The sequence below is a fragment of the Pipistrellus kuhlii genome, unplaced genomic scaffold, assembly GCF_014108245.1.
Source record: "Pipistrellus kuhlii isolate mPipKuh1 unplaced genomic scaffold, mPipKuh1.p scaffold_m20_p_2, whole genome shotgun sequence".
In the NCBI taxonomy this organism is placed as follows: Eukaryota; Metazoa; Chordata; class Mammalia; order Chiroptera; family Vespertilionidae; genus Pipistrellus; species Pipistrellus kuhlii.
In genome coordinates, this window is record NW_023425515.1 from 183,923,341 (window position 1) to 183,949,643 (window position 26,303).

General features: G+C 57.5%; 1 protein-coding gene and 1 long non-coding RNA gene across 15 annotated transcripts in view; both read left to right on the forward strand.

The window, feature by feature from the left end:
- HSPG2 (heparan sulfate proteoglycan 2) overlaps positions 1-26,303 on the forward strand; it is a 102,054-nt gene that overhangs the window by 51,544 nt on the left and 24,207 nt on the right. For 6 of the 14 annotated variants that reach the window (XM_045585047.1, XM_045585054.1, XM_045585056.1 and 3 more), the window contains 34 exons: positions 259-326; positions 1,325-1,465; positions 1,563-1,739; positions 2,184-2,363; positions 2,497-2,615; positions 3,259-3,370; positions 3,535-3,648; positions 3,780-3,907; positions 4,283-4,369; positions 4,849-4,898; positions 5,219-5,313; positions 5,624-5,764; positions 6,151-6,342; positions 11,905-11,997; positions 12,338-12,418; positions 12,638-12,868; positions 14,242-14,355; positions 15,974-16,101; positions 16,240-16,326; positions 18,207-18,265; positions 18,459-18,626; positions 18,736-18,846; positions 21,595-21,695; positions 21,797-21,977; positions 22,767-22,892; positions 23,026-23,178; positions 23,265-23,407; positions 23,674-23,809; positions 23,896-24,044; positions 24,220-24,370; positions 24,934-25,103; positions 25,189-25,336; positions 25,788-25,939; positions 26,129-26,264. In XM_045585047.1, coding sequence (XP_045441003.1) covers positions 259-326; positions 1,325-1,465; positions 1,563-1,739; positions 2,184-2,363; positions 2,497-2,615; positions 3,259-3,370; positions 3,535-3,648; positions 3,780-3,907; positions 4,283-4,369; positions 4,849-4,898; positions 5,219-5,313; positions 5,624-5,764; positions 6,151-6,342; positions 11,905-11,997; positions 12,338-12,418; positions 12,638-12,868; positions 14,242-14,355; positions 15,974-16,101; positions 16,240-16,326; positions 18,207-18,265; positions 18,459-18,626; positions 18,736-18,846; positions 21,595-21,695; positions 21,797-21,977; positions 22,767-22,892; positions 23,026-23,178; positions 23,265-23,407; positions 23,674-23,809; positions 23,896-24,044; positions 24,220-24,370; positions 24,934-25,103; positions 25,189-25,336; positions 25,788-25,939; positions 26,129-26,264 — 4,422 coding nt within the window. The remainder of the gene's footprint in view (positions 1-258; positions 327-1,324; positions 1,466-1,562; positions 1,740-2,183; positions 2,364-2,496; positions 2,616-3,258; positions 3,371-3,534; positions 3,649-3,779; positions 3,908-4,282; positions 4,370-4,848; positions 4,899-5,218; positions 5,314-5,623; positions 5,765-6,150; positions 6,343-11,904; positions 11,998-12,337; positions 12,419-12,637; positions 12,869-14,241; positions 14,356-15,973; positions 16,102-16,239; positions 16,327-18,206; positions 18,266-18,458; positions 18,627-18,735; positions 18,847-21,594; positions 21,696-21,796; positions 21,978-22,766; positions 22,893-23,025; positions 23,179-23,264; positions 23,408-23,673; positions 23,810-23,895; positions 24,045-24,219; positions 24,371-24,933; positions 25,104-25,188; positions 25,337-25,787; positions 25,940-26,128; positions 26,265-26,303) is intronic. The other 8 variants (XM_045585057.1, XM_045585058.1, XM_045585059.1 and 5 more) reach the window with 4 other exon arrangements.
- Positions 6,776-11,147, forward strand: LOC118722690. Its single transcript, XR_004989093.2, has 3 exons — positions 6,776-7,705; positions 8,253-8,354; positions 8,871-11,147. It is a non-coding gene; the product is annotated as an uncharacterized LOC118722690 (long non-coding RNA).

Below are 26,303 nucleotides of genomic sequence, written 5' to 3' on the forward strand. Positions count from 1 at the left end.
TGATCAAACTCCTGGTCAAGGGGACAATTTGCATATTAGCCTTTTTATTTATTTATGTGTATGTATATATACATATATATTTATATATACAATAAAATAAATAAATATTTTATTTATGAGCATACACACACACACACACACACACACGAGTGGCCAGATTATTATGATCTCTGAATGCATAATAATAATAATCTGGCCACTCAGAGTATGTCCCTGTCATTTCTTCCTACCCTTCCCAAACCCACTTTGTGCCCCCAGGCCAGGAGATCATCCGCTGTGATGAGCGAGGCACCTTGGAGACCTCTGGGGAGGCCTGCCGCTGTAAGGTATGCATGCCTCGCCTATCACACCCCAAGGACCTGGGAGAGGGAGAAAGGAGGACACATACTCCCCACAGCTCCTTGCCTGGTGGATGGTGGCCTAGCCAGAGGCTGCCTGGGTCTGGCTGGCAGGTTTTTCACCTCATGAGAGGTGGCTGGGGAGCCGGGTGACCCAGGTTCAGGTCCCAAGTACTCTGCTGGTCATTCTTTGTACACCCATTGTGTTTGTATCTTTGCTTTAGCCATACTTTAGTTCGCACATGGACTTGGTGAGGTAGGTGTTAGCATTGCCGATTTACAGGTGGGGAGATAGAAGTGCAGTCATTTGCATTAAGGGTGTCACTGGAAAAAAGAACTGAACAGATTTTGGAGTCCAGCACCCCAACCTTAAATCCCAGGGTGGATTAGCAAACCACGTGACTTCGTGTAAGTCATTTGGCATCCCTGAGCCTCCGTTTCCTCATGTGAAGCATGGAGATATCTCAAGGTACTTAGAGGAGTTAGGTGAGAGGATGGTTGAACAGAAACTAGCAAAGTGCATGGAACACTTTATCCAGGGGTCCTCAAACTTTTTAAAGTGGGGGCCAGATCACGGTCCCTCAGAGAGCTGGAGGGCCGGACTATATGAACTACTAATTCCTACTGTAACACCTCGGCTGCGCTCACTGCCCAAAAAACCTGGCAGGCCGCATGTGGCCCGAGGGCCGTAGTTTGAAGACGCCTGCAACGGTACAGTAATTATTGTAACCAACCTGGTGTATTTTAAATCTAAGTTTATTTGGGAGCCCTCCTAGCAACTAAAGAGAAAAGGGGAGAATGATTGATTGCATAAGCTCCCTTTCAGAGGACATTATTGTTCACGTGGTCTCCACGCTTCATACATGTGCTCTTTCTATGGTTCCCGCTGCCTTCGGGTGCCCGTCTGAATGTGGGCGGCCTTGGCCGGAAGCGCCCGGCAGCCCCTCCCGTGGGCCAGCCTGCAGCTCCCGGCTCTGTGCTTGCAGAACAACGTGGTGGGGCGTCTCTGCAATGAGTGTATCACCGGCTCTTTCCACCTGAGCGCCCGCAACCCCGAGGGCTGCCTCAAGTGCTTCTGCATGGGCGTCAGTCGCCAGTGCACCAGCTCCTCCTGGACCCGCGCCCAGGTATCTGCTCGAGGCGGATGGGTGGGCAAACAGGCGGGACCGCCGAGCCCAGGGCTGGGTGGACACAGCCCCACCTCGGCCTCTTCTCCTCCCCCAGGTGCACGGGTCCTCCGAGGCCCCCAGCCAGTTCAGCCTGACCAATGCTGCGGGCACCCACATCACCAGCATGGGCATCTCATCCCCCTCGCCCGGGGAACTGGTCTTCTCCTCCTTCCACAGCCTCCTCTCCGGACCCCACTTCTGGAACCTCCCTTCGTGTTTCCGGGGGGACAAGGTAGGCAGGGGATGATGGGAAAAGAAAGGGAATTCTGGGCAGCAGGAGCAGCACAGGCAAAGGCTCAGAAGCAGGAGTGTGGCAGTGTCTTGGGAGAAGAGTTGGAAAAGGTGGTGGGAGCCGAAACCGGTTTGGCTCAGTGGATAGAGCGTCGGTCTGCGGACTCAAGGGTCCCAGGTTCGATTCTGGTCAAGGGCATATACATTGGTTGCGGGCACATCTTCAGTGGGGGGGGTGCAGGAGGCAGTTGGTGGATGTTTCTCTCTCATCGATGTTTCCAACTCTCTGTCCCTCTTCTTTCCTCTCTGTGGAAAATCAATTTAAAAAAATATATTTTTTAAAAAAAGAAAGAACGAAAAGGTGGTGGGGGCAGTGGGAGGCTGGAGCAGCGGCCAGTCCGACCATGGGGGCCGCAGCTGAGCGCCTGGTCACCCCGTGCCCCAGGTGACCTCCTACGGAGGAGAGCTGCGCTTCACAGTGACCCAGCAGCCCCAGCCCGGCTCGCTGCCCCTGCACAGGCAGCCGTTGGTGGTCCTGCAAGGCAATGGCATCGTCTTGGAGCATCACTCCTCCCGGGAGCCTAGCCCCGGCCAGCCCACCACCTTCACCGTGCCCTTCCGGGAGGTGAGCAGCAGCGTCCCAGGCGCCTTCCGGAGGAGGAGGAGGAGGCGGCGGCGGGCCCCCTGCTTCTCCCACTCAGGGACCGTCAGTATCCCAGGATGTCAGGTTTGTAGCACATGTATCCTTGCCTTGGCAGCAAGCATGGCAGCGGCCTGATGGGCAGCCGGCCACACGGGAGCATCTGCTGATGGCCCTGGCGGGCATTGATACGCTCCTGATCCAGGCATCCTACAGCCAGCAGCCAGCTGAGAGCAGGTATCAGGGAATGGGCGGGGGGACAGAAGAGGCTTGGTGCAGGCGGTTCCAGTCTCAGTGGGGGGATGCGGTGCCGCCAGACTGCCAGCTCTCCTCCGGTGGGCAGTGTGGACATCTTGTGCCTTATTTTCCCATCTGTGAAATGGAGCTTATAACAGTGCCTCCCTCCCAGGGCTTGTCTCAGGTCGGGTTTCCCTAGAAGCAAAGCCTGGAATGGGTATTGGGGTGCACATGGTTCACAGGGGGAGCCTGAGGGGAGGAGGGAGAGAGGGACACAGACGGGGGAAGTGGCACCCAGTCAGAAGGCAGGAAGTAGTTCCAGGTGGAGCCTCCACTTCATCCCCATGGAGCCCTTCAGCGCCATCCAGCTTTGAGACAAAGGAGTTTTGGGGCCTGGGTCAGCCTGTCAAAGGTGGTGGGACCTTTCCGGGCGAGGAAGGTGCGGTCTCTGGAGGAAGTTGCAGGTGCAAGCCATTCGCCACAGTCCTCGCAGCAGCTGGGGGGTGGACGCCTCATGAGAGGACTGGATGGGGCCCAGTGGCCTCCTGACATCCTCGGGAGGATGAATGAGATCACCGCTGTGGGATCCCAGAGATGCCTGGCCCAGAGCGCGGGCTCATTCGTAGGGTTTTGTCACTCCCAGGATCTCGGGCATCAGCATGGACGTGGCTGTGCCTGAGGACACTGGCCAGGACACCGCGCTGGAGGTGGAGCAGTGCACCTGCCCCACCGGGTACCGGGGCCCATCCTGCCAGGTGAGCCCTGGCTCCCACACCCCCGTCCAGCCAGCTCCTTTCATGGTGCTCCCTTTAGCGCTTTCCACCTCCCCAAGCCCACCCCAGCCTCCCCACCCAGGGGTCCCTGCCCAGAATGAGTCCTGCGGAGGGTGCTCCTCCCATTGCCGTCTTCCCGCCCCCAGGACTGTGACACCGGCTACACACGCACGCCCAGCGGGCTCTACCTGGGCACCTGCGAACGCTGCAGCTGCCATGGCCACACGGAGGTCTGTGAGCCCGAAACAGGCGACTGCCAGGTGGGTTTCGCCCTTCTTCCTACCCCAGGAGGGGGAAGTGGCCAGGCAGGAAGCAGCAGCAGCTGACGGGATCTGGGGCCTGGGCCTGTGGCCTCCGGGGGCTCATCCCTAACCATGCTCTGCCCCTTCAGGGATGCCAGCACCACACAGAGGGTCCTCGGTGTGAGCAGTGCCAGCCAGGATACTACGGGGACGCCCAACAAGGGACACCACACGACTGCCAGCCATGCCCGTGCCATGGACCCCCCTCTGCTGGCCAGTGCGTCCAACCCCTGCCTGTACCTGCCCTTTCCTGAAATGTCCACTGCCCCTTCCCAGACCCCCTTCCTCCCAGGCCCTCCTGGAAGGCAGTGGTTCAATCCTGGCCTTCCCGCTCCCTCAGTGTGTCATTTTATGGTATGACATACGGTGGCCCTGGGTATCAGCCTCCTCGTCTGTGAAATGGGGACAATGATGTGCTCCAGCTGTTTCCTGGTGTCAGAATTGAGTGAGATGATGCACACGGAGCTCTTAGTAAAGTGCCTGGCACTCAGAATATGTCAGTGCCCACGCCCCTCCTTCCCCTCCCTGCTCCCCTGGTCCTGGCGAGAGAGCTGCTGACCGTCTAACTGGGCATTTGCCCCCACACTCTCAGGGCCACCCACACTTGCTTTCTGGACACAGACGGCCACCCTACCTGTGATGCTTGCTCCCCTGGCCACAGCGGGCGTCACTGTGAGAGGTGAGGCGGGTCGACGAGCAGGGTGGGTGGCATGCAGGAGCGGCTGCCCCTGGAGCCAGGCTGGGCCCAGTCCTCCTGACCTGGAGGGAACAGAGGCTCCCACTCATCAGACACAAGCCCCCAGAGCGTGGTCAGCTCCTTTCCCAGAGGGCCTCAGCCATAAGCCTCAGGTCCTCGGAGACCTGCAGTTCACCTCCAACCCCAACATCCCTGACCCACACTGGCCAGAGACTTCCCAGAAAAAAACCCTCATTCCTGTGGAGGGCATAGGTTTGGGGCCTGAGCATGCTAACTGCACTGGCTCCAGGGCCTAGGGCATGCCCCTGCTCTTCTCCCAGCTGTTTCCCCGGCTGGAACATGGGTGAGTTAGACTGATTGGCTTCTTCCATCTCTGAGGTCATTGGTCCCTGACGCACAGCAGGCTCAGCAGGATTCTCTCGCTCTGCCCTCCCTTCATCTAGTGCTTTCTCTCTCCATAGGTGTGCCCCGGGTTTCTATGGCAATCCCAGCCAGGGCCAGCCGTGCCGAAGTGAGTATGGTTGGGGAAGCCTTCCGGGTTGGGCTACCCAGTCTGCCCCAGGGGTGAAGTTGGGACAGAGCCTTCGTTCTCCTTCCCTCTGGGGCGGGTGACTTTCCCTTTCTGAGCCTCGGCTTCTTTGCCTGTAAAATGGGGAGAGTATATGGCACCCTCATGCCAGAGGGCTGCTGTGAATGTGTGGAAGGCCTACGGGGTGGGCGTTCAGAAACAAACACTTCCTCTTTGGGCGGTGAATTAGATGATGGGGGTGGTGGAAATGGGAGTGCTTGGAGCGGGTTTGTGATTCCAGCTGTGGCTTCCCTCCACTGCAGGAGACGGCCCAATGCCAGAGCCAATTGGCTGTGCCTGTGACCCCCAGGGCAGCATCAGCAGCCAGTGTGACGCCGCTGGCCAATGCCAGTGCAAGGTTAGTCTAAAGCCCCGCCCTTCATGAGGCCCTGACCTGCAGCCACAGCGGTGACCGGGCCTCCTCACCGCGCCCTCGGGACTGTTCCTGGGCCCTGGCCACCTGCCCTCGGCGGGCTGCTCTCTGCCCCACGGCTCCAGGACTGGTGGGAAGGCAGGCGGCAGCTGATGGGATCTGGGGCCTGGGCATGGGGGTGAAAGAGGCTCCCAGAATTGCTGGAAATGGCCGGGAAGACTGAGCTCACAGGTGGCTGGAGGTGCAAGAGACCCAGCCTCGTTCCCTGCACCCACCTCTTCACCCATCCTCCCAGGCCCGGGTGCAAGGCCCCACCTGCAACCATTGTCAGCCCCACTACTTCCACCTGAGTGCCAGCAACCCCGACGGCTGCCTGCCCTGCTTCTGCATGGGCATCAGCCAGCAGTGCGCCAGCTCCTCCTACACCCGCCACCTGGTAAGAGCCTGTGCCCACCCCTGCCCTGGGGCCTGCCACCTGCCTCTCCCTGACTCGTCGTCACTGTGGCAAATCAGAACCCTGGCCCAGGGGCATCCCCACTGTCTATGAGGACACTTATACCCATGCCTGCATTATTGCCATGTCAGTACAGCTCCCAGCAACACTCGCCCTGCCCTGAAACTCCCAGAGACCTCATAATTGCTTTTGTCAGCACTGGGCCCAAGCCCCTCCTTTCCCCAATTGCCCCCCCTCCCATCTCCCCATTGTTTCTGTCTCAGTCCTGATCTCAGCCATCCCCGTTACCTTCCCTCATGTCCTTCCATACCCCTCCACCAAGGTGCCAGCCCCAGTGCCCAGGCTGACACCCACCCTCCTGCTTCTAGATCTCCACCCACTTCGCCCCCGGGGACTCCCAAGGCTTTGCCCTGGTGAACCCGCAGCGGAACAGCCGCCTGACAGGAGGCTTCACCGTGGAGCCCGTGCCCGAGGGTGCCCAGCTCTCTTTTGGCAACTTCGTCCAACTTGGTCACGAATCCTTCTACTGGCAGCTGCCGGAGGCATACCAGGGAGACAAGGTATGACATGCAGCCGCTGGCAGGCCCTCCTGGCGTCATCTTTGGGCCTCTGCTGAGCCTTGGGGCCAGTGGGGACTCAGAGCTATTTGACCTCGGAGCCGTCTGGGCCAGCAGGCAGGTGTCAGCCACATTGTGGTTAAGTGCACCGGCCTTAGGGTCGGATAGGCCTCAGTCTAGACCTTACCACTTACCAGCTGGCTGCCTTTTTTTTTTTTAATATATTTTATTGATTTTTTACAGAGAGGAAGGGAGAGAGATAGAGAGCTAGAAACATCGATCAGAGAGAAACATCAACCAGCTGCCTCTTGCACACCCCCTACCAGGGACGTGCCTGCAACCAATGTACATGCCCTTGATCGGAATCGAACCTGGGACCTTTCAGTCCGCAGACCGACGCTCTTAACACTGAGCCAAACCGGTTTCGGCACAGCTGGCTGCCTTTTGATAACCCTCAGCCCAGGGTGGCTGGGAGGATTGGAGATCGTGCCCGGCACATAATAAGCGCTCCTCTATTAGTGATTATTAGCTCTCAATGCAATTAGGTCCTGGACGAGACACAAGGACAAATAAGACACAGTTTCAGTTTCGCTCATTTGCTCACTGAAAATTCACCTGAGGTAATGGCCCTGTGCTTGGTGTTGGGCATAATAATAATTCTTATTGTAGGTCATATTTATTGAGCTCTTATTCCGTGCTCAGCACTGTTCCAGGCACTTATCTATATATTATAGCACAGATCACAGCTGTGTGAGCGATGCACTACGACTGCTCTATTTCATCGGGGAGGAAATTCCGATGAGAGGTTAGGCAGCTTGCTGAGCTCCCATAGCCAGAAGGTGGCCGTGCTGGGATGCACACCCAGGTCCGAGGCCCCCCTTCACTACACGCGTCAGAGACAAGCATGTCTTTGCTGCTCCAGAGTCATGGTCTAGTGGGTGGTGATGGTGGCACTGTGGGGTGCAGGGTCTTCGGGGAGGACTCCAGGGCAGCTTGCCCAAATTCGTTCCTTGGGTAGTCATGGTCACCTGGTGGCACCCAAGGAAGTGGGTCCTGGTCCAGGAGTCCCCTGCTGGCTGAGGCTGGCGTTCAAGCAGATACATCCTCTCACCCAGGGCCCCAGGAAGGTCAGGCACACTCAGGAGGCGGAGTCTCGAGCTGTCCTGTCCTTGTTCCTTGGACAGACCCAAGTGTCCCAGCTTCCTCCCAGGGCTGGCTGCCTTCTAGTCTCCTCTCCCTTCTCGGGTTCCTCCTCCCCAAGCCTGGCCTGCAATTCCTAGACCTCTCTCTCTCTCACTCCTCTCCTGCTGTTTCCCTGCGCCCACAGAGGGAGGCATACTTTGCGCGGCTGCGCAGGGCTCACCAGGTAGGCCGGTGACCGATGGTGTGAAGCTGATGTGACGTGGGCATGGTGTGTGTTTGGATGCCCGCAGCCCTGCATGAGGAGATGCCCAGTGCCCAAGGCATTGTGGGTGTGCATGAACCCAGGTAGTGCCTGTTGGCTTCCCGGTCGTGTCACCGTTGTGCCCAAGCCCCTGCGGTGCTAAGAGTTAGAGTCAGGAGGTGGGTGTGGCTTACCTGCTGTGCGGTCCAGTTCTGGTGCCAACCACCTGGTAGTCAGAGTGGTGGCCTAGTGAACTAACTCAGTGCTAAACACCATGTGACTATACCCGGCCCCCAGGTTATCCCAGCACTGCCTTCCAAGCAGCCTGCATTAACCCTCTGTGTGCAGGCCCCCCTCTAGCAGCCTGGAGTTAACCCGTGTGTGCCAGCCTGGAGAGGGGCGCATGCGTCTTTCTCCCCTGTCAGTGTGAGCCTTTCTGGCCATGATACCCCCCGGGAAAGGACACTCCCCAGGCCTCCAGCTCTCGGTCCTGGGAGGTCTGAGCCGGGCTGTGCCCTCTCCCCATCAGAACCGCACGTCCCTCTCCGAGGAGCAGTTGCGGGTAGCTGTGACTACTGGGAGGATCCCAGGACCCCCAGAGGGCAGGGGCCGGGCACAGCCGCTCTCGCAGGTAACCAGGGCCCGGCCTGAACAGGCTGAGTCAGGGGCCCCAGAGAGCCTAGTCTAAGCAGGAGACTTGAGCCGCGGCTCTGGCCTTCCTGGGCCATTTCCCCAGGCCAGACCAGGCTCCAGCCTGATGCCCAGTCCACTCCATTGTTGTCCTTGAGAAACTCTCCAGAGCCATGGATGGCTTGGCCTGGCACCGTGGGTACGCATGGGGAGTGAGGCCCAAGGAGCCCTCCCTCCCACAGATGCCTCTAGGTCTGCCCCTCTCTTGCCAGGTACCCTTTCTCCATAGCCAGAGCCTGTAGTCACCTGAGCCCGTCCCGGGCTCGCCCCATTAGGCTCATGAGGAGCAAGAGGGTGACGGGTACGAGGGCCAGAGCGTCAGGCATCAGCAGTTATAAACAAAACAGAAGCAGACTGCTGGCTGGGCCTGGCGCGGCCTGCGGGAGGGCAAAGCCTCACAACATCCTTCCTATCCCTCTCTGCTCCTTCCTCTGCCCTCCCTCTCCTGGTCCCTCAGGTGGACGAGGCCCAGAGGAGGATGGACGCTGAGATCTGGCAGCTCCTTTCCAGCTTTGCTGCCCAACCTCACCCCCCTGCCCCCGGGCTCCTGCCCTATCCCCAGCCTGCAGCTGCTCTGCGAGCAGTTTCCTCCTCCTCCTCCTCCTCCTCCTCCTCCTCCTCCTCCTCCTCCTCCTCCTCCGCTTCCGCCTCCGCTCCTCTGTCTTCCATAGGCTCACAGGTATGTGCCAAGGCACCCACCAAAGACCCACACACACCATGTTTTCTAGACGCTGGTTCTGAACCAACTTCACAATTTCTGGTGTTTCCACACGCTGCCTGGATTAGTATTTAGTTCAGATTTTCCTTTAAATCTATCATGTAATATCTCAGTTATGCTAGCTATGCATTTTTAAGTACGCTTTAAGCCTGCCATTGCATTTAAAAACTTTCTGGTGTGCTGCGTCTGTCACCTTGGGGTCCACAGGAGGCCCAGACCCAAACCATGCCCAGTGAGAGCAGTTGGGGTGTTTGTTCCAGACAGGGGAAGCAAGTTGTCCAAAAGCAGGGTTGGGACCTCGGTGGTGGGGTGTGGGGCTCTGTCCCTCGGTCCTCATGCCCCGCCCCTACCCCCTCAGCTCTCACTGCCTGTCCTTCTGTCCTAGTTCTCTCTCTCCTACGAAGGCTTCTCTCTGCTTCCTGGAAGCCTCTATTATTGGCAGCTGCCCCAAGCCTTCCTGGGGAACAAGGTAACAGGGAGCTGGGAGTGTTCGGGGTGTCATCGAATCCTGAAATTCCAGAGGGCCCTTTGTCAAAGCCCTTCATGATCTAATGGGTAGACCAAGGCCCAGAGCGGGGAAGGGACTTGCCTGAGGTTCCACGTTTAGGTCAGAGTAGCTGAGGTTGCACCCAGCTCAGCACTTGCTCTTCAGTGGCCACAGGCCCCTGGCAGAGGGGCTGTCTTGCCTTAAAGGGAGACTCCCCTCCTTTAGGCTCCCTTTACCCTGCGCCACTGAACTAGCTCCTGGCACTACGTTCCTTCATTCAAGAAGCATTGGTTAAGTACTCACCGTGCGCCGTGGCTGTATTGCAGAAGAGCGAAGACCCCGGCCTCCCAGCGCTCACTGTTGGTCTGATTATCCTTCCTGTTCTCAGCACCAGCAGCATTATTATTAACTTTAGTGTTATATCGGCATCATCTCCATCTTATTCCAAAAATGACTTAGAGTCGTCTAAAGCAGCGGTCGCCAACCTTTCGGACCTCACGGACCACATAGTGGTCCATGGACCACCGGCTGGCGACCGCTGTTCTAGAGAAGACACATAATTCGTAATAAAAGAACACACAGAGAGCAGCAGACAAGAAAGCTGGGCCCAGGGGAATGAGGACGGGGAAGCCCTGCCGAAGCCACGGGCGGAGCTGGACGTGGTGGGGACGGCAGCCCTGGGGCTGGGTGTCGCAGGCACCATGCTGAGTGCCGTGTTTTATGTGGCCCGTGGCACTCAGGCCTCATGCTGTTCTCCCAGCGGGGCGTTATTTTCACTCCCACTTCCATAGGAGGCACGTAAGACTCAGAGCTTAAGGGGCTTGTCCAAGGCCGTCCAGTCAGTAGATCTGGATTTGAACCCTGGTCTCAGACGGCGGAGTCTGCTCCCTTAGCCACTCTGCTGCACAGGCCTGCAGCTTGATCCTGAACATGGCAACGAACTTGCTGGCATCCAGAGCAAACAGAAAACTATAGTCGTGTCTTGGTTAGCTGGTGATGGCCCTGACCTTCTCACCTCACCCTGAGCTTGTGGAGAACATCCTCAGGGACCGGCATGTTGTCCGGAGACATTGAATACATGCTCACAACCCAACGAACAAACCAGTGAACAAATGGGCTAGGCGTGATGCGCTGTGGTGTTGGTTTGAGCATCCGCCCTGATGGCAGAGGACAGGAAGGGACGTCCTGTGGGCGGAGCGGCGGCTCTGGCTGCCCACATGAAAGCCTTCGGTGACAGAACTGAGGGCCGTTTCACTGTGAGCCACAGAGAACCTCAGTCGCACTGGCTTGTCGGCAACAAAGAAAGGAATCTGTTGGCTCAGCTAGTTCCAGAGTCCAAGGGCGTCTGGTACCAGGCATGGCTGGGCCCAGGGGGTCACTGGGACTTCGTCTCAGTTGGTGTCCTCCTCTGGCCTCCAGGATGGCTGGTAAAGGAAGTTTCTCTGTTCCAGTAGAAAGAGCAGATGACCCGAAACCGGTTTGGCTCAGTGGATAGAGTGTCAGCCTGCGGACTGGAGGGTCCCAGGTTTGATTCCGGTCAAGGGCATGTACCTTCGTTGCAAGCACATCTCCAGTGGGGGTGTGCAAAAGGCAGCTGATCGATGTTTCTAACTCTCTATCCCTCTCTCTTCCTCTCTGTAAAATATCAATAAAATATATATATATTTTTTTTTAATAGAAAGAGCGGATGAGCCAGGTCATGTGTCCACGTCTGGTGGAGTGGAGTGGGAGTAACGGAACGTGGGATTGGCCAGGCCTGGCTCATGTCTCTGCTCAGACTACATGGCCTGCATGTAGGACATGGTTTCTTTTCAAGGAAACCAAGGCTGCAGTTTGCCAAAAGCGGGGAACGGATTCTGAGCAGACAAAGCCCACCTGCCCAGGGGACAAGACCTCGGAGGGCCACCCTCAGCCCCGTTCCCCTGGCTGAGAACTTGAACCTTTGGCAGCCTCCCCGGGTGGTCACGGTCGTTACTCCTGCCTGCTCTTTGGGTAGTTCCTTCTCATGGACAGGGCCTTGGAGCGTGTTTGCTGTGATTGTTAGGCACTTGGAAATGGGAAGCCCCCAAAGCAGAAAACAGGCTGCTCAGGGTCATTGCCACCAGCTCAGGCTGTACGGGAACTGAGTGATGGCCTGTCTCCTAGGCAGCTGCAGGCCAGGCCTATTGCCCAGCCTCTGTTTGGGTGGTGGGTGAGACAGCACGGGTACAAAAGCGCCTTGCAAGATTCTGCCCCCTCACCAGAGGAGGGCGATCAGGCTGTGACTGCCGGTCTTCCCTCTCGCAGGTGGCAGCTTATGGCGGGAAGCTGCGGTACACCCTGTCCTACACAGCCGGGGCGCAGGGCAGCTCACTCTCGGACCCTGACATCCAGATCATGGTGAGCACCCGATTCCATGCCGGGCGGGCTGAGGGCAGGTCAGGCATCACCCTCACTATTTCCTCTGTCCTTTCAGTCCAGCGCTCAGCTGGCCTGGCACGGGCTAGGGGGGTGGGGGTAACCCCATGCTCCCACCTCAACATCTGTTCGCACACCACCCAGGCAGAGGCCCAGCTGCCGGGAGAAGGGGGCAGTGGGCATGTGCCAGATTCCTTTGGGCACATGAGCTGGAAGGCTGGAGCGTGGGAGGCGGGTGGTACAGAGAGTGTGGATCTGGTGGAGGACGCCAGTGTTCCCAAGAGCCCCTCATTCCCCCCCAAATCCCACTGGTGTCTCCCAGGGCAACAACATCATGCTGGTGGCCTCCCAGCCAGCACTGCAGGGCTCCGAGAGGAAAAGCTATGAGATTGTTTTCCGAGAGGTAAGGAACACCCGCCACCCTGTGTCCGACCCTCCCCCACCCCCACCCTTGCTTTGGAGCCCGGCTTTGACGCCAGCCACCCTGCTGCTCGCTCCCCCATCCTCACCTCAGGGTCCTCCTCCAGTGCCTGAAGGCAGGAGTCGGGGGACGGGTTGCTGCAGAAGCAGCGCACAGAGCCTGACCCCTCTCCCCCACACGTGCTATCGTCCCTCCACCCAGGAATTCTGGCGCCGGCCTGACGGGCAGCCAGCTACACGCGAGCACCTCCTGATGGCGCTGGCTGACTTGGACGAGCTCCTGATCCGGGCCACGTTCTCCTCGGTGCCCCTGGCGGCCAGCATCAGCGGGGTCAGCCTGGAGGTCGCCCAGCCCGGGCCCTCGAGGGGACCCCCGGCCCTGGAGGTGGAGGAATGCCGCTGCCCCCCAGGCTACGTGGGCCTGTCCTGCCAGGTGAGCGTGGCAGCCCAGGCCCCGCTGCTCTGGCGCTGCTGGATCCGCCACTAGCTGGTCAACTGGCATTTGACGAGTCATGGCTTCAATGTGCTCTGCAATATCTCGTTTATTCTCCCCAGCAGCCCTGGAAATGTGTCATTATCCCCTTTTAACGGTTTTTTTTTTTTTTTTTTTAACAATAGAGGCACTGAAGGGTGAATAGCTTACTGAGGGCACACAGCTGCCGCCTCCGGAGGTTCAGACCCAGCGTGTGCCCTCAGGGTGCCCAGCAGAGACGGGCAGAGTCTAGCCCAAAGCAGAGCGTGGAGTGTCTCAGAGAGAGGAGGGACCGCGGGAGGGGAGAGGGTTCTAGGCAGGAAGGCAGAAGCTCAGAGGAGCGTGTGGGGAAGGGTCGCCCCTGGAAAGCCGGGGTGGGGTGTGGGAACTTCTTAGGCCTGGAGCAAGGCTACCAGTGGGAGCTGGGCCCCGGGAAAATCCCTCCGCCAATGGTGAGTGAGGTGGATGGGACAGAAGGGAGTCCCATTGGGAGGGAGGGCAGTGGCATCCGTCCACCATGGAAGCAGCCTCCCTCCCAGCCCCTCGGGAACCCCACCGTGGGAAGCCCACATCTCTGCAGTGTTCCATCGGTGCCCCTGCACTGCGGCCACAAGAATTTTCAAACCCAAGTCCACGAACTTCAGATCCCTTGAAATGATAAAAATGTAACACGTTTTGAAGGAGGACCCCTGGGGAAAGCAGAATCCTTGGTGCACTTTTTCTGCAGTGAAGCCAAGCAGATTTATAAACGTGCCTTTGAAATGGTTGGGGAGAGGGGGCGGGCCTGGAGAGATTTCAGAGAAGGGCTGGCGAACAGCAGCTCATTGTTTTCAGAGCCCACGAGTACTCACCGAGAATGGGGGAAAACATCCTCGGGTGTGTGTGCAGCCTCTGTCGCTTTGTGTCATGCACCTACAAATGGTTGTGAAGCTCTTCAAGGGCTCATTCCAGATCCTCTCCTGAGCCCTCTTTTCCCATCGAGGGTTACATTCTTCCAATAAAGACCCTGCCTGAAGAATTTTCGGGAACAGAGTCCTGGGGATATGGGTTCTCCATTCAGGATGAACTATTATTGCAGTGAATGTAAGGGGCGGGCGATGCCAGGATGAGCTGGGACAACATCCAGCTTCGGAGTGTAAAGTGAAGACGGAGACGTGGAAGAGGGTGGCTGGGAGAGGGTGAGGGGGTGGAGGGCTGGGCCTGGGATTTTCCCTTTCAGAGCCAGCGAGAGGCTAGCTGGTGGGAAGGGAAGGAGGGTGTGGGGTTCAGGGTCTCCTGGCTTTGGAAGGGACTGCACCAGAGATGGAGACCAACCTTCCTCTCCCCCTTCCCAGGACTGCGCCCCGGGCTACACACGCACCGGGAGTGGGCTCTACCTCGGCCATTGTGAGCTGTGCGAATGCAACGGCCACTCGGACCTGTGCCACCCAGAGACTGGGGCCTGCTCGGTAAGATGCAAACAGGGCCAGGGCAGGGGTCAGCTTGGGTGGGCCTGGGTGGGGTACCAGAGCTCACTGCAGGGTAGGGAGGGGTGGACTTGGTAAGGTCAGCCTAGGTCCAGGGACAAAGATCATGGGGCATGGCCTGTGGGACAAAGCACCTATGCCAGCAGGTGGCAGCAGCCATGATGGGGTAGCCAGGACAATGGAATAGCATCCATCTTTGTTTACTAGAGGCCCGATGCACAAAAATTTGTGCAAGGGGCTTGGCCCTCCCAGCCGTGGCGGCTGCCTCACAGCCCCGGCTTTGTCTGGAAGGCCATCTAGACTAGGGGTGTCAAACTCAATCAGAGAAGGGGCCAAAATCTAAAATCCAGCCTAAATTGCGGGCCGAATGGTTTACTGAACAGTCATAAACTGTCATTGTGATGGAAACGCAGCAGAGTGCAGTGATGACAGCGTGGTGTGGGCCACATTGCAAGCTCTGGCGGGACGGATTTGGCCCGCGGGCCTTGTGTTTGACACATGTGATCTAGACGGTTGTTCCGCTGTTCGGCTGTCCGGTTTAATTAGCATATTACACTTTTATTGTTATAGATTGTTTTTGTTAATCCTTACCCAAGGATGTTTTCCATTAATTCTTAGAGAGAGTGGAAGGGAAGGGGAGAGACAGAGCGAAACATTCATGTGAGAGAGATACATCAATTGGTTGCCTCCCAACGTGCCCTAACCAAAGCCAGGGATCGAGCCCACAACTGAGGTATTCTCTTGACGGGCATTGAACCTGACACCCTTCAGTCTGTGGGCTGATGCTCTCTCCACTGAGCCAAACTGGCTGGGGCTGGAATAGCATCTGTCTTTATAAAAGAAAACTTTGGTAACCTGCAATTTTTTATCATCCAAGTGGCACGTGTTCTCTGTAGACACGTCAGACTACAGAGCTAACCCCAAAAGAAATTAAAAACCTCCTGTAGTCCTACCACCTGGGGGTGATTACTGTCAACATCAGTGTGGAGGGCTTCTGCTCTTTTTCTGGGCCGATGTCTGTACGTATTAATGTACCCTTTTGTTTTCCAAATGAGCATAGGATCGTTGTGTTTAGTGAGCTTTTTCCACTTATAGGGTCTTGAACCTCTTTCCATATCATTTTTTACACCTGAACTTTTCAGAGTGGGATGTCTTAGCCCCCCTGCAGTATGTGGTCAGGGTTAGGTGGTTGACAGAGCAAGGAGCATGGCACATTAATCAAACAAGCATGAATCTCTTTGGAGAAGACTATTACCCCCCATGTATTTATAATAAAGCATCTATTTTTAAAACTCCCCCGATACCCAGGTGTACCCCTTTGCTTTCCCTGTGATATTCCAGCTGTTTAGGGAGAAAATGTAGGAAATGTCATCAATATCGTCCTATGTTAGATAGTTGGGTGGGAGTTGTTTTTAGTTTCTCTCTTCATGGATTTTTAGGTTTATTTCCAGTATTTTGCTTCTATAAACATCGCTGAGCTGAACAGTCTTTAAGATAAATGCACAAACATGGTATTTCCAGATCAAAGGATTCCAAAGTTGTAAGGGTTTTTGGTAAATTCTGCCAAAGGGTGAGTGGCCGGTGTGTTTGTACCTCACAGCAATGCCAGCACAATGCCATTGGGGAGTTCTGTGAGCTGTGTGCCCCTGGCTACTATGGAGATGCCACGGCCGGAACGCCTGAGGACTGCCAGCCCTGCGCCTGCCCGCTGACCAACCCGGAGAACATGTGGGTGCCCTTGCTCAAGGCCCAAGGAAGAAGTCCCGCCGGGGGTAGAGGGCACTGCACTGGCCGTCAGGGCCGGGTGAAGGGGGCAGGGTGGGATTGGGGCCTCCCACGGCCTGACCTTTGCCTCCTCTATCCCAGGTTCTCCCGCACCTGTGAGAGCCAGGGAGCCGGCGGGTACCGCTGCACAGCCTGTGAGCCTGGCTACACCGGCCAGTACTGTGAGCAGTAAGTTTGCCAATAGGAAGGGGTTTGTGGTCAATTCCTAGGTGAGAGCCCCAGATAGGGTGCTGCTAAGAACGTTCTCCACCAGCATCATGTCCCTCCCCTTGGTTCCCTGCTGCCCTTGGGTAGCCTTGTCACTCTTTAGTCTCATCCACTTCCAACTCCTAACTCTGCTCTACTCGGGCTGAACTTCGTGACTAATGGATGTTCAGGCCTTTGCATGAGCTACTTACTTTACATGGAACATTCTTCACTCTCAAACTTCCCCTTTCTGGCAAACTCCTGTTTAGCCTTCAAGGCTCAACCTCATTCATTCATTCATTCAGCACGTTTTTATTGAGCACCTGCTGTGTGACGTGTAGTGTGTGAAGGTGCTGGAGATACAGTGGTGAACAACACAGATTCCATCCTAGTCCTGTGTAGTCTACCACCTGTGACGGGGGAGAAAACAGCAAAAAAGTGATCATACAAATATATAATTATAAGCATTGGTAAGTAGCCTAAGGAGAATATAACAGGTCCCGGGGAATATGACAGCTCAGAAGCCCCATTCCCAGGGAAGTCTCCTCATTCTCAGGAGCCGTTCTGTGCACTCACAGCCCCCAATACATGTTCCTCACTCTCATTTTATGCAGTTTTCCTTCCTTCCTAAGTCATTTATTTATCTTATTTAAAGTGTTACTAATAATAGTACATACGTCTCCTTTTTCCCCCCTTTGGCCTCCCCCTGTGTCTCTCCCCCCCCCCCTCCCCGCAGTGTCTTGCATCCATTGGTTATGCCCGCGGTCTGCAAACTGCGGCTCTCGAACCACATGCGGTTCTTTGACTCCTTGAGTGTGGCTCTTCCACAAAATACCATGGCCTAGGCAAGTCTATTTTAAAGAAGTGGTGTTAGAAGAAGTTTAACTTTAAAAAAATTTGGCTCTCCAAAGAAATTTCAATCGTTGTTCTGTTGATATTTGGCTCTGTTGACTGATGAGTTTGCCGACTACTGGGTTATGCTTATCTGCATCCATACAGGTCCTTCGGTTGGTTTCTTACCACCACTACCCCCAACCCTCCCTTGCCTTCCCGCTGTAATTTGACAGTCTGTTCGATGCTTCCCTGCCTCTGTATCTATTTTTGTTTATCAGTTTATAATGTTCTTTATATCCCACAAATGAGTGAGATTGTGTGGTATTTATCTTTCACTGACTGGCTTATTTCACTTACCTTAATGCTCTCCAGTTCCATCCATGCTGTTGCAAATGGTAAGAATTCCTTCTTTTTTATAGCAGCATAGATTTCCATTGTATAGATGTACCACTGTTTTCTAATCTACCCATCTGCTGATGGGCATTTAGGCTGTTTCCAAATCTTAGCTATGGTGAATTGTGCTGCTGTGAACATAGGGGTGCATATATCCTTTCTGACTGGTGTTTCTGGTTTCTTGCGATATATTCCTAGAAGTGGGATTACTGAATCGAATGGCAGTTCCATTTTTAATTTTTTGAGGAAACGCCATGCTGTTTTCCACAGTGACTGCACCATTATGTAGTTTTCATGTTGGTTTCCTAGTAAGTTAGTTCCGTAAGAGCAGGAACTTGGTGTTCACCGTTGTATTTCCATAACCTAGCATAATAGTTGCTTAATAAACATGAATTGAATGAATGTCTTCCTGGAGAATAAAGGCTTTACTGCCCGCTCACCGAACTTGCTGATATTCCCTTGCCCACCCCTTTCTCAGCTCGCCAAGGCACTGCGTGGAGGCCTCTTTGGTGTCTGAAATCCTTCCAGAGCTCTGAGCCTCCCCAGCCCATGCTGGTCAGCCAGCTCCCCAGTCCACCATGAGGCACTGGGTGCCCTGAGAGCGGACAGAACTGGTCGTTGTTCCTCCCCTACAGGTGCGCCCCAGGTTACGTGGGGAACCCCAATGTGCGAGGGGGCCGATGCCTGCCGCAGGGTAAGTGGGACCATAGCCCCTGGTCGGGGTGATGGTCAAGTCAGGGAGCCTAGGGAGTCTGAGAGGTGCTAGGTCTGGGGGACAGGACCAGGAGGAGGGCAGGCCAGTCTCTGGGAAAGCAGATACTGAGATAGTGCCGTGTGCTCGGCCTCCTACCTGAATGGCCTCTCCCGTCCTCCCCTCCCCCTACCAGCAGACCAAGCCCAACTGGTGGTCCAGGTGCAACCGCCTCGGAGCATAGTACCCCAAGGTGGCCCCCACTCCCTGAGGTGCCAAGTCAGCGGGAGCCCACCTCACTACTTCTACTGGTCTCGCGAGGATGGGCGGCCCTTGCCCAGTAGCACGCAGCAGCGACATCAAGGTACCCATGGCCCCGACCCCATGCGCCACCCAGTGGCCGGGGAGCCACAGGGCCGGGTGATGGGAGGAGGGTGCGTCTGCACCGACGAGCTCCCGTTGTTCCCCACCAGGCTCCGAGCTCCACTTCCCCAGCGTCCAGCCCTCCGATTCCGGGGTCTACATTTGCACCTGTCGTAACCACCATCACGCCAATACCAGCCGCGGAGAACTGCTGGTCACTGGTGAGTTTCTCCTCCTCGTCCCCGGGACGGCCTGCCCTGGGCTGGGCTGAGGCTGCAGACCCAGGCAGCTGGCACATTCATCCGCCCGAGGGCATGGCGGCTGCCCGCACAGGGCCACTGGCCACAGAGATGGAGAGAGGTGATGGAGTTAAGAACTGGCTTTAGCCGAAACCGGCTTGGCTCGGTGGATAGAGCATTGGTCTGCGGACTGAAAGGTCCCAGGTTCAATTCCAGTCAAGGGCATGTACATTGGTTGCGGGCACATCCCCGATGGGGGTTGTGCAGGAGGCAGCTGGTCGATGTATCTCTCTCATCGATGTTTCTAACTCTCTATCCTCTCCCTTCCTCTCTGTGAAGAATCAATAAAATATATTTTTAAAATAATAATAATAATAATAATAATAATAAAAGAAAGGGGAAAAAAGAACTGGCTTTAGAGCAGAGATGGCTGGACGTGATTGTGGTCACTGAGGGAGAGAGAAACATCTAGGACGATGCCTACCATCTGGTTTCCAGCAGCTGGGCAAACGGAGTGCCATTCACTGAGATGAGAGAGGCTCGATATGAGGGTTCTTCATTTGGGCTCCCCCAAAAGCAGAGTCTGAGACAATGATTTGCACGATAGTAGTTTATTTAGTAGGTGGAGAAAGACAGGGAAGAGAAGGCAGCCAGCAACAGGTATGTTATTGAGCAAGTTAGCACTGTGAGCAGGTATTTAATGCTGCCAGGGGAACTCTGGGAAGCTCAAGGGTAAAGCATGCACCTTGGAGTCACCCCATCCCAGGATCGGGGTGCTGGGCTCCTATCAGCCATCACCTGGGGCCTGTTGTAGGATCATCCGTTCCCCTGCATTCTGCCTGCCTCCTGGCAGGCGCAGTGGTCTCTGGGGATCCGAGAAAGCCCTTGTGTGAAGAAGTGCAGTGGCTGGCAGCGGTCAGACCTGGTGGCACTGAAGGAACAGGGTGAGGGGACTGGGTGGGGCACTGGCAGCACCTGCTACCAACAAGCCAGAGGGAATGCCAAGTGTGAGATGTTTGGGGAAACATGTAAGTAGGTACATCCTGCAGGCTTGGGATATGTGAGTCTGCAACTCAGAGAGGAGGCCTCGGCCAGAGAAATGAATATGGGGGTGTTGGTTGGCCTAGGGGTGGTGTTTATATTTTTAATTTTTTTTAAAATCTCACCCGAGGATATTTTTCCATTGATTCTTTGACAGAGTGGAAGGGAGAGGGAGAAACAGAGAGAAAAACATTGATGTGGGAGAGAAACATCAATTGGTTGCCTCCTGCACGCACCTCGATCAGGGCTGGGGACCAAGCCTGCAACCGAGGTACATGCCCTTGACCAGAATCAAACCTGGACCCTTCAGTCTTCAGACCAGTGCTCTATCCACTGAGCCATACTGACTAGAGCTAGGGGTGGTGTTTAAAGCTATGGGACAGGGTGAAATTACCAGGGAGAGTGTGGCTTGAGGACAGAGCCACAAGGAGCTCCAACTTCAGCATGGCAAGTTTTAAGAGTCTCTTTTACAGCTGGATACTTGAGCAGTTGAGGCCAGTGAGCTAGGGGGAGACAGGGAGGGGAGGGGAGGTGCGTGTTAGAAGCTCAGAGGGGAGAAGGCTTCCAGGAGGGGGCGCTCAGCCTCACCATATGCCCTGAGGAAGTGAGGTGTGGCCGAGAAATAACCCCTGAAGAGCATGCTTTGACCAGAGCTGTTTTCAGTGGAGCGAAGGGGTAGAACTAGATTAGAGTGAGGCAGAGAATGGATGGAAAGGCAACACGTATAGACAATTCCCTCAAGAGTCTTGGCCCTGAAAGGAGACCGAGCAATGGGGTGGCAGCTGGGGAGAGTATGGAGTCCAGGGGGCCTTCTCAGAGACGGGCTATGCTAGAACACATTGGTCTATGGCACATGTGTCAAACACAAGGCCCGCGGGCCAAATCCGTCCCGCCAGGCCTTGCAGTGTGGCCCGCACCGCGCTGTCATCACTGCACTCCGCTGCGTTTCCATCACAATGACAGTTTATGACTGTTCAGTAAACCATTCGGCCCGCGATTTAGGCTGGATTTTAGATTTTGGCCCCTTCTCTGATTGAGTTCGACACCCCTAGTCTATGGAGAGGAATGACCCAGTGGAGAGGAAGAGGAGAGAGTGACGTGGCAAGAGAGGGCACAGCAGAGGGAGGAAGTCCCTGGGCGGGGCTCCGACACTCAGAAAGTGGGGGTTGTGGAGAGAGAGCTGGTTCCTCAGGGGCCGGAAAGGAGGGAGGTGGGTAGATTTGGAAAGACGGGAAGATTCCTGCCTAGCAGTTTGTTTTCTCAACCAGTGTGGACTGAAGCCATGAGCTACGAAAGCGGAAAGGGGGGGGGCGGTGGTTCTGGAGGGTGCAGAGGATGGGAGGAAGTGTGAAATGATTTGAGGAGAATGGGAACTTGAACCAGACCCAGAAGGCCAGTTGGAGCGAAGTGTGAAGCGTTCAGAGCTCATTTGTGGTCTGCGGTCGTGAACTGGAGCCAAGTGGGCTCATGGTGTGACGTTCTCCCGTCACCGCCCGCTGGCTGCTCCGTGCCAGCAGGAAAAAGACGATAATGGGGTTCGGGTGGATGAGGGTGGGAAGTGCCAGGGGACGGAATCTAAGCTAGACTGGGAAGCAGGTGACACCCAGACAAGATGGTGGAAAGAGAGAAACTGGCCCCAGGACAGGGGCCTGGCCAGCACACCGCTCACGAGGCCTCTCGTCCCCGCAGAGGCTCCCAGTAAGCCCATCACGGTGACGGTGGAGGAGCAGCGGAGCCAGAGCGTGCGTCCCGGAGCCGACGTCACCTTCATCTGCACGGCCAAGAGCAAGGTGGGCAAGGCATGGAGCCCTCACCAGGGAGAGGGTCTTCTGGGGTCTCCGGGCACCACCTCTAACCCCCATCCCATCCCATCCCCTCGCCCCACCTGCAGTCTCCGGCTTACACCCTGGTGTGGACCCGCCTGCACAACGGGAAGCTGCCAGACCGAGCCATGGATTTCAACGGCATCCTGACCATTCGCAACGTCCAGCCAAGTGACGCTGGCACCTACGTCTGCACCGGCTCCAACATGTTTGCCATGGACCAGGGCACAGCCACACTGCATGTGCAAGGTATGCTGCTCACGTCCATGCCTGGCCCACCACTCCCGGCCTTCCCCAGTGCCCACCAGGACTCGTGTTCAGCTGACAGTTTCTGAGCATCCATGGGATACCAGGTCCTGGCCTAGCCTCTGAAGAAACAGAGCAAAGGAGGTCAAACGGGAGCTCTGCTCTCTTGCACTACATGTTCTAGTAGGGCGGAGGTAAACATGGAACAGGTGAACATGTAGGGCAATCACACAGGGCGGTGCCTGCTGGGTTAGTAATAAATGGTGACAGGAAAGAGAAAGGATGTGGGAGAAGGGCGAGCTATTCTACGTGGGTGGTCAGGGAGGATCTCTCTGGGGAGGTGACATCTGAGCTGAGGCCTGAAGGAAGGGAAAGCGTGCACCTCTTAAAGAGCTGGCGGAGAGTGTTCTTGGCAGAGGAAGCAGCACGTGCAAAGGTCCTGGGGCAGGAGCGTGTTGCTGTAGGTGAAACAGCATGGCCAGTGTGGCTGGAGCTGTGGGGGGACGGGGGATGATCAACTTGAAGATGTGGGCAGACGTGAGTGTGTGTAGTACTTGGCAGATCACAGCAGGGAGTCCGGGTTTTATTCTAAGAGCGATAGAGAGCCACAGGCAGGCCTTCAATTCACAAGTAACAGACCCCATGACATTCCCAAAGCTCCCTCTGCCTGCTCTGTGGACAAATGGCCATGAGGGGCTGGAGTGCAAGCAAAGAGGGCAGCCTGGAAGCTGTTGCCATGGGTCCCTTCAGGTCATCTCCCCACCCCCAACCACATGTTCTTTCTCCCGTCAGCCTCGGGCACCCCCTCTGCCCCCATGGTGTCTATCCACCCACCACAGCTCACAGTGCAGCCCGGGCAGATGGCCGAGTTCCGCTGCAGCGCCACAGGGCACCCCACGCCCGCCCTTGAGTGGACAGGTGAGGCTGTGGCAGGAGTGATGCTCAGGGCCTGGCTCTCCTGGGTGTGGGAGGCCAGGGGCAGCTCCCTAGGCTGTGGGGAGGGGGGCAGCAATGCCCGCCCAGCAGCTGCTGACCCACTGCTCCACACCAGGGGGTCCTGGTGGCCAGCTGCCTCAGAAGGCGCAAGTCCACGGCGGTATCCTGCGCCTGCCAGCCGTGGAGCCCTCGGACCAAGCCCAGTACCTGTGCTATGCCCGCAGCAGCGCCGGGCAGCATGTGGCCAGGGCCGTGCTCCACGTGCATGGTGAGCGGGCAGGCTGAGGGTGGGCAGGGAGCACGTGGGCAGCCCAGAGAGGCGTTCTCACCTCACAGGGCCCTCTCTGTCTGCAGGGGGCAACGGGCCCAGGGTCCAGGTGAGTCCAGAGAGGACCCAAGTGCACGAAGGCCGCACGGTCAGGCTGTACTGCAGGGCTGCGGGTGTGCCCAGTGCCACCATCACCTGGCGGAAGGAAGGGGGCAGCCTCCCCCCTCAGGTGAGGGGATCCATCCGGGCTCAAGGGAGTCCCCGCATTTGCTGTCTGCCCCTCCCCCCTGTGCTTCCTCCCCCATCTCTGCCTCCTCTGGCTCTCGTCACTTCCAACAGGGTGGCCTGGCTCCGTGCCTCTTTGGTGCCCAGCTGGGGCCCCATTGTTGGCTTTGTGCTTGCCTCTACCTTTCCCCCCTCTGCCTACCCTCGCCGGCCCGCCCTTGCCGGGCTGCCACGGCCACTCAGGCAGCTGACCCTTCTCCTGTGTGGCAGGCCCGGTCTGAGCACACGGACATCGCTACGCTGCTCATCCCCGCCATCACGGCCGCCGATGCCGGCTTCTACCTCTGCGTGGCCACCAGCCCCGCCGGCACCGCGCAGGCCCGGATCCAAGTGGTCGTCCTTCCAGGTGCAGGGCCCGTGGGGGCTGACGGTGTGGGGAGCACCGGCCAGGGCTCCCCGGAGGCCTACTCACTCCTCTGCCCCCGCCTGCAGGTGCCAGCCCCCTGCCAGTCAGGATTGAGTCCTCCTCATCTTCTGTGACTGAAGGCCAGACACTAGACCTCAACTGCGTGGTGACAGGGCCACCCCACGCCCAGATCATGTGGTACAAGCGAGGGGGCGGCCTGCCTCCCCACGCTCAGGTATGAGCTCCCCGAGCCTGAGGCAGGGGTCCCGGGGTGATCCTGTGCCCAAGGAGGCCCCGCATCACCCTGGCACCTTAACTTTCCTCCCTCTCCAGCTTCCGGCATGGGGTGGCTCTGTGGTGACCACGGCCCCCTCCCCATCCTCACGTACCTCTGTCCCCACCCGGCCCAGGTGCATGGCTCCCGACTGCGGCTCCCCCAGGTTTCCTCAGCGGATTCTGGAGAATACGTGTGCCGAGTGGAGAACGGGTCGGACGCCAAGGAGGCCTCCATCACCATCTCTGTCCTCCACGGCACCCATTCGGGCCCCAGCCACCCCGCAGGTGAGGAGCCAGGCGGGCCTGGGCGGAGGCCGAGCCCTGGGACCTCCTCACTCTTCCCGGGGAAGGCGCCTGTGGTCCCTTCGGGGCAAGAGGGGCCACTCGGCAAGCTTTGGCCTTCCACTCCCTGCCTGGGGAGCTGAGAGGACTAAGGTGGGGATCAGGTTGGTCAGCTCACCTGCGGCCGTGATGAGGCTACTGTTGTCAGAGCTCAGCAGTAAGCAGCGGAATCAGGGTTGAACGATGAGTAGGGAATCAGGCTGACGTGGGTTCAAATCCTAGCACGACGCCTGATCAGCTCTGAACTGGTCATTTTTACCTCTTGGGCCTCAGTTTCCACCTTTGTGGGATGAGGACCGTACCGCCACCATAGGATGGGGAAAACGGCAAACACCGTAGAAAGGGGTGGTGGTATCGTCTGCATCTTTTGGCCTTGGCTGTGGGCAAGTGGACCTTGAACTCTGAGTCCGAGGTTGGGAGGGAAAGAGGGGCCTGGCTGGCCATGCTGAGGAGCAGGTCGCAGCCCCAGAAAGGTCTCCCATCTGACCAGCCTCTCTGTGCCCCAGGTCCTGCTGGGTCCCCAGCTCGGGGAAGTACCCAGCCCATCCGCATCGAGTCCTCTTCCTCCCACGTGGCTGAAGGGCAGACCTTGGACCTGAACTGCTTGGTGCCCGGGCAGGCCCATGCCCAGGTCACATGGCACAGGCGTGGGGGCAGCCTCCCCGCCCGGCACCAGGTACAGCTGCCCCCGGGGCCAGCCTGCTGGAGGGCCTGGATGGGGCCTCTCTGGCTCCCTCCTCACCCTCCCCGTCTGCGTGCAGACCCACGGCTCGCTGCTGCGGCTGAACCAGGTATCGCCAGCAGACTCGGGCGAGTACGTGTGCCGAGTAGTCCTTGGCTCTGGGCCCTTGGAGACCTCTGTCCTGGTCACTATCAAGGCTTCAGACTCCAGCGATGGCTCCCTTCCTGGTGAGTGACTGCCGACGACAGGCAAGCTGCAGGAGGTCAGGAGGCTCCCGAGGTGCTGAGGTCTAGGGACTCCTGTTGTAACTTGGGGCAGGAGGCTCATGCTGGAGCTGGCCGCGGCCTGGCCCAGGCAGACTCCACTTCTGAGTTACCCGCCATCTTCCCGTCACTCTGTGGCCACGTCTCTCCTCATGTGTCTGCTGCTGCCGCCTTGTCCTCTCTCCCAGCTTCCACCGCCTTCATCTCTCCCACTTCCTCACTCCACTCTGCGAGGCTCTGCCCGTGCCCCAGCCCTTCCCTCGGGTTGCTCAGCTGAGGACGTCAAGCCCAGGCCACCAACCCCCCCAAACACGGGCCTGGCTTCAGAAGACAAGGCCACGCTGGCTCCAGGGTGGGCAGCTCTTACCCTCTCTTCTGGTAGCATCTACTACTCCCCTCGCCCCTCTCCCCGCAGCCCCAGGACCCGTCCCTCCTGTCAGGATCGAGTCCTCGTCCTCCACCGTGGCTGAGGGGCAAACCTTGGACCTGAACTGTGTGGTGGCAGGGCAGGCCCATGCCCAGGTCACGTGGTACAAGCGTGACGGCAGCCTCCCCGCCCGGCACCAGGTACATAACAGTAGCAGGAAGGTAGGAGGGGTCAGCTGGGCTGAGCCATGGATGGTGGGTGGCAGGGATCCAGGCCTCTGAGCTGAGGGGCTGGCAGTTCCCAGCTCAGAGGAACGGGGAGAGGGTGGCCAGGGGGGCATCTGCTGGGCTCTGGGAAGCCCTCCTCACCCCTCTGCCCATGCTGCCCAGGTCCGCGGCTCCCGCCTCTACATCTTCCAAGCGTCGCCAGCTGACGCAGGCGAGTACGTTTGCCGGGCCAACAACGGTGTGGAGGCCTCCATCACAGTTACAGTCACCGGCCCCCAGGGGGCCAACTTTGCCTACCGTGAGTAGGGCCACCAGGCTGGGCTGGGACAGAGAAAGG